The sequence below is a fragment of the Notamacropus eugenii genome, chromosome 4, assembly GCF_028372415.1.
Source record: "Notamacropus eugenii isolate mMacEug1 chromosome 4, mMacEug1.pri_v2, whole genome shotgun sequence".
NCBI classification, from domain to species: domain Eukaryota; kingdom Metazoa; phylum Chordata; class Mammalia; order Diprotodontia; family Macropodidae; genus Notamacropus; species Notamacropus eugenii.
Window position 1 is genome coordinate 154,000,130 of NC_092875.1, and position 11,230 is coordinate 154,011,359.

Sequence of the window (11,230 nt, forward strand, 5' to 3'; positions counted from 1 at the left end):
TAATGTGCATAAGAAATTTGACTTTTTTGTTGGAGAGAAAATGCAAGTAGAAAGCTTAGTTTACATTAGTGGGAAAGAGCCTTCCATATGTTCATGTCAGAAATGGCCATCTCTGCTCAGCAAACCAGTCAGTCAGTCAACAAGCCTTCATTAAGTGCTTACTGTGTGCTGAGCCCTGTGCTAAATTCTGGGGATACAAAGAAAAGCAAAAAGCACAATTCCAGTCCTCAAGGAGCTCACATTCTAATAGAGGAGACCATGTTCAAACCACTCTATAATTACAAGATAGGTGCAACGTAGGTGGAAGGTCGTCTCAGAGGGAAGGCACTACCAGGATTGGGGAGAGAAGAGAGGGAAACACCGATAAAAGTCTCCTGGAGTAGATGGGATTTGAGTCTTAAAGACGCCTGAGAAGCCAGGAGGCAGAGGACAGGAGAGAACCTTACAGGTCTGGGGAACAACCAGTGAAAGGACAAGAATGCCAATATTGTTGTATCCTAGAGTACATGGAAGGGAGTGAAGACTGAAAAATGTAGGAAAGGGCCAAGTTATAAAGCACTTTAAATATCAAACAGAGTCTTTTAAATTTGAGGCAATAGGGAGTCACTGGGGACTGAGGAGGGGGATGATGTGGGATGACATCCTGCACTTTAGGAAAATCATTTTGACAACTTTTATGATACCAATTAATTGGAAGGTGTTATTACTAATAACTGGAAATTCCTAGGATTAGTGGCCAGTAGCATGACCGCACCAGAATGGTGTATCGAGTGAATTCTATTGGCCAGCTTCCCATTCCAAAAGTATCAGTTTCACCCGAAGCTCCAAATCACATGCCCTCTGAAGTACATCAACCCTCGGGCACATTTTACTTAATTTCTATTTAGCTCCTACCTTCTGTTTAGCACTGGTTTAGGTTCTATGAAAGGTACAAAAATAATATTAGACATGGTGCCTGCCTGCAAAAAAACTTACTACCTAATTTAGTCAATGACTGACACATATGAAATTAACAAATGTGTAACATACAATTAACAAATAATACAAAAAATGTCACTCCATGTTAAATTGTATGGTATAACTGAAAAGTTTGGTAGACATTCAAAAAAGAATGAGATAATCAATAAGCACTTATTAAGCTTCTAAAAGAATCAGCCAGTCCCTGCCCTGAAGGAATTTAAAATGCAACAGGGGAGATATTTGTGGTTGTTTGATCATTTCAGTTGTGCCTCATGTCTTTGTGACCCCATTTGGGGTTTTCTTGGCAAAGATACTGGAGTGTTTTATAATTTCTTTCTCCAGCTTATTTTACAGATGAGGAAACTGAGGCAAACAGGGTTAAGTGACTTACCTGGGTGATGTAGCTACTAAGTGTCTGAGGTCGGATTTGAACTCAGGAAGATGAGTTTTCCTGACTCTAGGTCTGGCACTCTATCCACTACTCCACCTAGTTGCCCCTAATGGAGGAAAAAACAAATGAACAGCTACGTATAAACAATCTATACTGGATAAATAGGAGGTAATTAAAAGAGAATTTAAAGGACATGGGAGAGGCTTCCTATAAAAGTTGTGATTTTAGTTGGGACTTAAAGGAAGCCAGAAATGACTCAGGATTAGACAAGTCAGAGGATTCATAAAGGAGGTGGTACTTGAGATGGGCCTTGAAAAATGGGTTCAGTTGAAAGCATCAAATGCCTGCTTTGTACACTGTACTTCCTAGGGAACATATAGAAAAAAAAACAAAAATCCCTACTGTCAAGGGGCTTACATTCAGTTATAAACCATACAACTGAATTTTAGACATAAGTGCAATAAGATACAGAGCCACTTATATTGAAATGTTTTAAACAAGGAAGTCAGTTAATGAAAGTAACACTTACGGAAGACTGACCTGACCAGCATTATTTGGCAGGAGTGGCTAGGACAGAGATTATTAAGTAGTTCAGGCATGAAGTAGGCTTGGTCTAGGGCAGGTTGCCCACCCTTAGTCTAGGGTTTGGGCAGTGAGAATGGAGAGAAAGAAATGGTTTTTGAAAGCAAAAATAGCAGATTGTGATGATTAATCGAAGCAGAAGCAAAAGCTAGAGAGAGATTCTGAAGTATTTGAAGACAAAGCCTTCAGCCAGATCAAGACATTCCTATTTGTGTGCTTTCACATGAGTTATGCATAATGAATAACAATGGGAATGTGATATGATGTGTATGTACAGCTGAAAACTCTTCTATGGGTTGTCTTCTCCAGTTCAGAAGTGAGCTCCTTTTGGAAACTGGAACACCTTGCTTCTCAGTTTGTATCCAAGCAACTTAGCAAGTACTTGGTGCATGCCACACACCTGACAAATGCTTTTTCATTCATTCATATGTGTATATATATACATGATGAGATTTTTCTCTTCCATTTTGAGAACAGGTACAGGAAAAAAGAGAAGGGGGGACTCAGGGCCATGCAGAGGTTCAGGGCATCCATGCCCTGTACTATTATAGATAGCTAGTGAGTGGTGCGATGGATAGAATCTTGATCGGTTACTTCAGATCTGGCTTCCAACACTAGCTGGGTGACCCTGGGCAGCTCTCTTATCCCAAGTTTCCCATCTGTAAAATGGGGATTAATAAGAGCCCCAACCTTGTTTTGAAGATAAAATGAGATAATATTTATATAAAGAACTTTTGTAAAACTTTGAAATGCTAGCTATCATGATTAGTATTATAGTCACAGTACCAAAACTGTATGACAATAAAGCATTGAAATTATATATTTAGTGATCAATACCAGCTAGGTGGTGCAGTGGATAGAATACAGGGCCTGGAGTCAGGAAGACCCAAGTTCAAATTTGGCTTAATACTTTCTTGCTGTGTGACCCTAGGCAAGTCACTTAACACTGTTTGCTTCAGTTTCCTCACCTGGCCAATGAGCTGGAGAAGAAAATGCCAAACCACTCCAGTGTCTCTGCCAAGAAAACCCCCAAATAAGGTTACGAAAAGTCAGACCTGACTGAAATGACTGAACAACATTTACTTAAAGCCAATAATGTCACGATATCGGTTTGTTTTTTTTTAGAAATGAACACTATGCAGCTGAAGGCATGACAACTATGTAATTCTTTTTCTCTTTGATCCCATTCTAGGAATTATATTTTATCAGGAATTCCTTGGGGCAGCCTTGCTTAGTGCATTCATGTACATTTTGGGGTGAGTATTACAAAGGCTGGCTAGAAAGCTAACAAATTGAAAGAAAAAAATTCCTTTTTGAAATATCTGAATGTGGAATCATATTCCTTTCATATTAATATTCTTGAGTACTGTGTATATAAGTACTATAAATGTAGTATGGGACACTAGAAAATACAGCCAGAATCTCAGCTCTTAACAGTAAGATTTTTTCCATCAACTTTGTCCTTTATCTTTGACTAGGTGATGTTATTAAAGGGTTTCTCTGAGGGCTTCAAGGCAGTCAGGTATTTTCTGTTTGCCATAAGCTAGAAAATTGCTCCTTGACCGAGTCCATGGCCCACCATCCCAGCCTCTATCAGGCCACACAAATCCCTAGGACACTCCGGGCATCTCGTAGGACCAGGACAGACAGGAGCAATTGTATTGAGGCAGGCTGAAGGCTGGGGTTTAATAACATTCTGTTTTGTAGTTCTCTTGTTTTCAAAATCCTTTGATCTAGGATCCCATTATAGGGGTTTAGGGACTATATATATATATATCCCTGATATTTATCCCCACCTGGGGATTGGAAGTCCTAAAAAGACCCTACATTGTCACTGAGTTCTTGGAGATAATTAGCTAACTGGCAAGCATTTATTGGTCACTTACTCTATACCAGACACCACCCTAGTCCCTGAGGGTATAGACATAAATCAAAGGAGTCAATGTATAGGACTTGTTCCCTATACACGGCAACGACAACTTTCTGACCATGACTCATTTCATCTTAATTACTGCATAAATTTCCAACTGGGCTTTTGTTTGGTTGGTTTTTACTCTACTCTGAACAAAAAAAAAGTCAGCTTGAAAATGTAATGTCACAAAACATTGTGTAAGGCTGAACTTCTGGATCTAAACCCTGTGACTGATCTTGAGGCCAAGGACAATGAGACTTCCTAGAAAACTGAAGCTGTTTTTTTAAAAACATTATGTTGAGTACCAGAAATAGGAATGGACTTTCAGAGTAACAGATAATGCCTCATCTCTGCCCAAAGAGGCTAGGGTTAGATAGAGCCAACCAGATGGTGAAAACATGGGGCAAGGATTTATGAGAAGACCCCCAGGCCTCAGCTTTGGGTGTGATCATCATCAGCCACAAGGACAAATGGCGGCCAGCTCGCTACGAATGAGAAACAGAATGAACAAAGCCATTGGAATCTATGTTGCTACTGGGAGTATGAGGTTCCAGTTACTTATTTGTTTAAATGATGGGTAGTTCAATTTTTCTTGACAGTTGCTATTCTTACAGGTGTCTTCTGTCCTTCTTTGGAGTGGTTTTGGTCACAAGAAATCGAGAAAATGAACATTTACAACAATCATACATTGATTTTGGACAGATTCCTGGTAAGATTTCAGACTCTTTAACTCGTTCACAGAAACTCCTGTCATCCCAAATCTATCACTCCACCCACAGGCATTTTTTAATGGGCCAGGCTTTGGGGATACAACAGGGAAATAAATAGTCCCTGTCCTCACAGAGTTTATATTCCAGTAGAGGGAGTAGTGTTTTCACAGACAAATAAATATGGGATATAGGTTTAAAAAGAAAAAAGGACACAATAGTAGAAAGAGAGGGAGACGTTGCTAGTTGTGGGTGACAGCTGAACTGTAACAAACTGTACTGTCTCAGGGAGCTGATTGTTAAATTTTTAGTATGAGCATTTACACCCAGAAAATCAGCAAATACTATAAATCAGGACTTGAATGATTGCTTCATTGATTTTCTAGACCTAAAGTGATAGAAAGAATGTTAATGCAAGTTAAATGAAAAATTGTGTTACGTGTATGGTTTTTCCTAGAGATGTATTTCCTATGGCTGTATTTTCTACTGGTTAATATTTACCAGTACATCCCTGGCTGTGTGACACTGTGCATGGCTTTCTTAGAACTTCTGCATCACTAGGCCTAGTTCTACTCTCTGAGACCAAGGAGCACGAGCTTAATTCAGAGAGCTGTCAAAAGATCCATCCCTTTCATTCCTCTGATCACCACCTCTGTCAGTTTGTCACCATCCTCCCTAAAGTGTGCCCCGCCCCAGAAAGAAATACACTATCTGTGTCTGACCTGTCCCCCTCTCACTACTCCCTTAGGGATCCAGGGGGGAAACAAAAGCGTCCAGGAGATTCTCATGGACTTACACACTGAAAATATGGCCAATATTTTTAAAATAGTATGTCACTGGGCAGCAGATATGAGCCATATAAAGGTAGAGTGTTCATAGCACATACTGGTCTCCATGGCAAGAACTCTTTAACTATTAACTTATAGTAAATATTTGCGGGGGTGGAGGGGAGTGTTCTCATGGGACATAACCACAAGACTGCAGCAAGTAATAAATTTAGTAGGCCACTAACAAGAAGTGCTTTAATTTATTGCATGTATAGTGTGGGCTATGTGATCTGCATAGGGAAAAAGAAGAAACAGCTAGCTAGAAGAATTTTTTATGAGCTGGTAGGTGCTTTATTAATAAGTGGAATCTTAGAAAAACTGTGGTTAAGGGAAAGAAAATAGGACTTTGAGTCCTTTGAATTGAATTTCATTCTTTTTTAAAAACAAACATTTATTATGTGCCAGGGGCTGTATTAAATGTTTTACAAACATCTCATTTGATCCTCATAACAGCCCTGGAGGTAGGCGCTATTATTATTATCTCCATTTTACGTTGAGGAAACTGAGGCAGGCAGAGTCAAACAGCTATTACATTTCTGAAGCTAGATTTGAACTCTGGCCTTTCTGACTCCAAGTTCACGTCTCTATCCCACCTGATGCTTTCACTTGATATATAACATTTATCTGACATTTAAATTCCTACATACCATCTCCCCTCTCTGGCTTTCCAGTGTGCCTAACTCTCTACTCTCCTCTGCACACTCCATGATCCAGTGACACAGGCTTTGTTAGCTGTTTCTTGAACATGCTGCTCCATCTCCAGATTTCAGACATTGTCCCTAGCCGTCCCCCTTGCCTGGGATATTCTTCCTCTTCACCTCTACCTCCTGACTTCCCTAGCTTTTTCAAGGTGTTGCTGAAGTCTCACCTTCTGCTGGAGGTTTTTCTCAGTCCATCATGGACCATAGCACATCAATCCTGTCCATGGGGTTTTCTTGGCAAAGATGCTGGAATGATTTGCTATTTCCTTCTCCAGTGGATTAAGGCAAACAGAAGTTAAGTGACTCACCTAGGCTCACACAGTAGTAGCTATATGTGGTCACATTTGAACTCAGGTCTTCCTTACTCCAGGCCCAGCACTCTATCTACTAAGTCACCTAAAGCTGCCTCCAATCTTGTATGTATCGAGTTATTTATATATTGTCTCTCCCATTGGAATGCGAGCTCCTGGAGGGGACCATTTTTTTGTTTTTTGTTTTTCCTTGTATCCTCAACATTGACAATGCCTTATTCGTTGTAAGCGTTTAATAAATGTTTGTTGACTTAACTAGCTATGTGACCTTAGGTAAGTCAAAGGGATGTAGCTTTGGAACTAAAAGGGACCTCATGAGCCATCTAATCCAAACCTCCTATCTAATAGATGAGGAGAATGAGACCCACAAAAGGTAAGTGATTTGCCCAAGGTTACGCAGGTATTATCAGAAGTAGGATTCGAATCCAGCTCCTGACTCTTGAATCCAGAGACAGTATTGTTTCCTTTGTATCCCATGGCTTCCTCTATCTTTTTGAGCTTCAGTTACCTCAACCATGAAATGGGGATATTTCTGTTTTTAAACCATTAAAATCCAATGCACATTTACTTAATATGGACATATACGAAGGCAGTGTCACATGGTGGGTTAGAAAGTTGAATTTAATCTAGAAAACCTGGATTCAAGACCCACCTTTTACAGATACTGGCTCTGTGACCCCGAGTAAATGATTTAAGCTCTAATTTCCCCTGGCAACTCTCTAAGACTATAAGCCACTAACTATTTCTGATCAGCTTTGGTAGAGGAAAGGTTTTTCTACCCAAGAAATACAAGCTCCTTCCGAAACTGATGAAATCACTGGTCTGGCCCAAAAGGGGGAAAAAAAAAGACTTGAAGGATTTTTTAAAAAATTCTTCTCATCCCCACAGGAAAACAAATGTTGGACAAAATCCAGCCAGAGGCCAATGGCCAAACCTATGGAACCTTGCCTGATGAAAGCGGCTCCAAGAAGAACCCAGGCAGAGAGAAGAAAGATATCTGAATGCCAAGAGGAATGTTTGCTGGTCTGTTATTCAATACCACCTTTAAAGCAAACTGCACATGTCCTATTTGTGGCAAAAGTTATTTTATGGTGACATTTTGTTCACATTGTCTCAGTGTTTCCTGCCCCCTCTCCTCTTGGGACAATCATGTGCCTGCTCAGCTTTGAGAGACTAATGCTTTCTGAAAACCGAAAAGTCTAGAAATGTAATCCGAAATTATTTTAATGTTCCAGACCTATGACTAGTCATCATTTATTTGTCCTTGTAAAGTTTAAATACATCATCGATGAGTGTTTGTGTGTGTTCAGATGTCTGTGTACACATAAGCAGGTGCATCGTTTCATATTCAAGCCAAACGTGTTTTGGAGGAATCGGTTTACCTGCTTTATATTCACTTCTTTTTACCTACTTCTGACACATTTCGAAGAAAGAGAGGCTTTCTACCATTCCTTTTTTTTATGAGGAAGAATTATTTAAAGCATACTAATAAAGAGCTAATCCTTGGAGTCCTAGATTAGTTCGGTGAATCATCTTTTCTAAAAATCAAAGCTTTTGCAGTCATCCTTTGAAAATTAGGAGCCTTTTGTAGACTGGATTTTTTTTTTCATCAGTACACTCTGATTATGGACCTCAAAGCTTAATATCCTTGGCTGGTGTATTAAAAAATAACCTATTTAACATAGAAAAGTTTTAATAGGAAAGCATACTTTATAATGTTAAGTAATGATAACTAATACTTATATAGTGCTTTCAATTTGCAAATCACTTTCCATAAATTATCTCATTTTAACCTCATAAGAACCTTGTGAGGTACATAAGTACCTATTTTATAAGTGGGTAGGCATCCCCATTTTATAGATGAGGAAACTGAAGTTCAGAGAGGTTAAATGTCGGAGGTGGTATCTGAACCCTGGCTTTTCTGATTCCCAGGTCCAGCCCTCCATTATGCCATGCTGCTGAATTTTCCTATAAAAAAATAAAAGGTGCAGATCCTTTTTAGCTCTGATGCTCATATGATAATTAAGTTTGAAGAAAATCTTCATATGCTATATCATACATTTGCCTTTCATTATGATGCCTTTGACAAATAGATTGTGCAATTTGATTTTTTTTATCAGCACAAATGTCAGAATTCCTATTAAAATTATTAGTGATGTTCTCAGCTGCCATGAGCTGTTTTTATTGCAGGTAATTAGCTCAGAGATTTAAAAAGCCATTCTAGGTAAAGAGATTTATACTGCTGAAGAGCTGAATTTCAACTGAATTTTAAACTATACTTAATTATGGGAAGAACCTATACATGAGTTGTAACTTTCCAGAGTTCATAAGAACTAAATATATTGAGATGGGCGTTCAGTGACAGAAGATCACCTTTGATCACATTTATTTCCACACAAAATTGATTCATAGTGTGTCACATGTGAATTGAGTCAAACAAATATTTCTTAAATATTTCTATTTCTTACTATGCATAAAACATCATGCCTGGTTCTGCAGAGAGGATACAATAATGATTATGACCATCTGAACCCTCAAGCAACTCAAAGTCTAGGAGATAAGGAATAAGTTGTTGTTTCATTTCAGTTGTGTCCTACTCTTCGTAATCCCATTTGGGGTTTTCTTGGAAAATATACTGGAATAGTTTGTCATTTCCTTCTCAAGCTCATTTTTACAGATGAGGAAACGGAGGTAAGTGGTTGCCCAGGGTCACACAGCTAATAAGTGTCCAAGGTCAGATTTGAACTCATGGAGATGATTCCAAGTCCAGTGCTCTATCCATTGAGCCACTTAGCTGCAAGGAATAAGTATTCAAATTACTTTAGTACAAGGTAGAATGTTGATTGAGTTCAATTCAACAAATATTATTAAGCACCTACCATGTGCAAGGCACCACGTTAAATGCCAAGGATTCAAAGACCAATGCCCATTCCCTCCTCCACTTCCCATTTGTTTGGTCCCTTTGTTAGTACCTTTCTTGAAGCATTCCCTCCTCATCTCTGCCTCTTGGAAGCCCTGGCTTCCTTAAAAGCACAGCTCAGGCACCATCTCCTAACCCTACTTCAGCTTTAGAAGTTTGTTTAGAAGAAAATAAATCTCCAAGGAGAAGAAAACAGCCCAGGCTGACCCAGACCATCCTGCTGCCAATGTCTCTGGATTTTAGTTCCCTGATCATCAAACCCAAATCTTTGTTTTGTTACTTCAGCTAGTGTTTTACAGGACATCTCATCATTCCTTGATGGTGTCTTCAATCAGTCAACAAGCATTTATACAAAGTGCCAGGCACTGCGCTCTGGGATTATGGACAAAAGTGTCCCTGACCTCAAGGAGCCCATTCCATTCCAAGCAGGAGGGGGAGAAGGAGGCAATGTGTACAGATAGAAATGAAATAGGAATCTAGTGCACATGTATACCCCATTGGCTTGCTAAGATATCCCTATACTTGGAGGACAGTGAGAACTTTCTGGGAGAATTGTTATGATGAGTAAAGGAAGTACCTTGGAAAGACAAACTATAGAGCTTGTGTAGACGTTCTTAACTTATTTTTGTTGGCAAAACATGTGAGAAGAAGATGCCAAGGCTTTCAAAAAACCTGTCAACTTCAACTATGGTCTTTTTGTCTCGTTTGCTTCTATGGGATCTCAGTAACTCCTTTCCTCACAGTATCCAGTGCAAGTACCGCCAACCTTGGGAATTTCAAAAATCAGAAAAGCAGATAGTTTAAAGGAACTGGGATGCTAGTCATTGGCCTCTAATAAATGAGGGGAATGCAGCCAATGGTGGTGGAGAAAATGCCACCTACAATTCTCTCAGGATACCCTAGAACCCTGAAGGGCAGACATAGCCTGCTTTGGCCTCAAGAGAATAGAGCCAGAGCAACATTTAATGTTGACCAGATTTTTCAGAGGAATAATGACTTCAAAGATATATCGAGAACAAAACCCAAATATTTCCCCCCAATACCTCTGAGCCGTGCTCTAACTTGGAGAAACATCTTTATCAGATGATGAGTCATGACGTATGTGCTAGAACTTCATCGTATAATATATGATACATGCATAATGATATAGGCATAATATTAAACAGCTAGGTGACTAAGCAGATAGAACACTGAGACTGGAGTCAAGAAGACTTGAGTTCCAATCCAGCCTCAGACACTTATCCGTGTGACCCTAAGTAAGTCACTTGTTTGCTTTGATTCAGTGCAGAAGGAAATGGAAAACCAGTATCTTTGCCAAGAAAACATCATGGACAGTATGATCCACAGGGTTATGAAGAGTTGGACACAATTGAATGACTAAACAAAAACAAATACCCAAAACAAATACAGGGTAGCTTTGGGGAGGAAGAGATCTGGTAGGTGACTAGACTAGCAGAAAATCTATACTAAGGGAAGAACTAATTTTTTCAGAATATTATATATCTGTTGTTGTTCAGTTATGTCCAACTCTCCTTGGCCCCATGGATAGTCCTTGGAGTTTTCTTGGCAAGGATACTGAAGCAGTTTGCCATTTCTTTCTCCAGTGGATTAAGGCAAACAAGGTTAAGTGACTTGCCTAGGGTCACACAGATAAGTGTCTGAGGCTGAATTGGAACTCAAGTCTTCCTGACTCCGAGCCCAGTACTCTCTCCACTGAGTCACCTAGTTGCCCTTTCAGAATATAGAGCTATACTAATATAAAAATATGTTTGGCATGACTTCACATATAATTAGTATCATATCGCTTGCCTTCTCAAGGGGTCAAGGAAAAATGGAAGGGATGAAGAGAATTTCCAACTCAAATTTTTTAAAATGAATGTTAAATTTTTTTACATGTGATTGGGGAATGTAATATGGTA

The 11,230-nt window shown here is 39.3% G+C and overlaps 1 protein-coding gene across 2 annotated transcripts in view; it reads left to right on the forward strand.

Annotated features, from left to right (window-relative positions):
• NIPAL2 (NIPA like domain containing 2) overlaps nt 1–7,904 on the forward strand; it is a 138,920-nt gene extending 131,016 nt beyond the window's left edge. For both annotated transcript variants that reach the window (XM_072603427.1, XM_072603428.1), the window contains 3 exons: nt 3,126–3,189; nt 4,460–4,554; nt 7,280–7,904. In XM_072603427.1, coding sequence (XP_072459528.1) covers nt 3,126–3,189; nt 4,460–4,554; nt 7,280–7,392 — 272 coding nt within the window. In that variant the 3' untranslated portion in view covers nt 7,393–7,904. The remainder of the gene's footprint in view (nt 1–3,125; nt 3,190–4,459; nt 4,555–7,279) is intronic.
• The last annotated feature ends 3,326 nt before the right edge of the window (nt 7,905–11,230 follow it).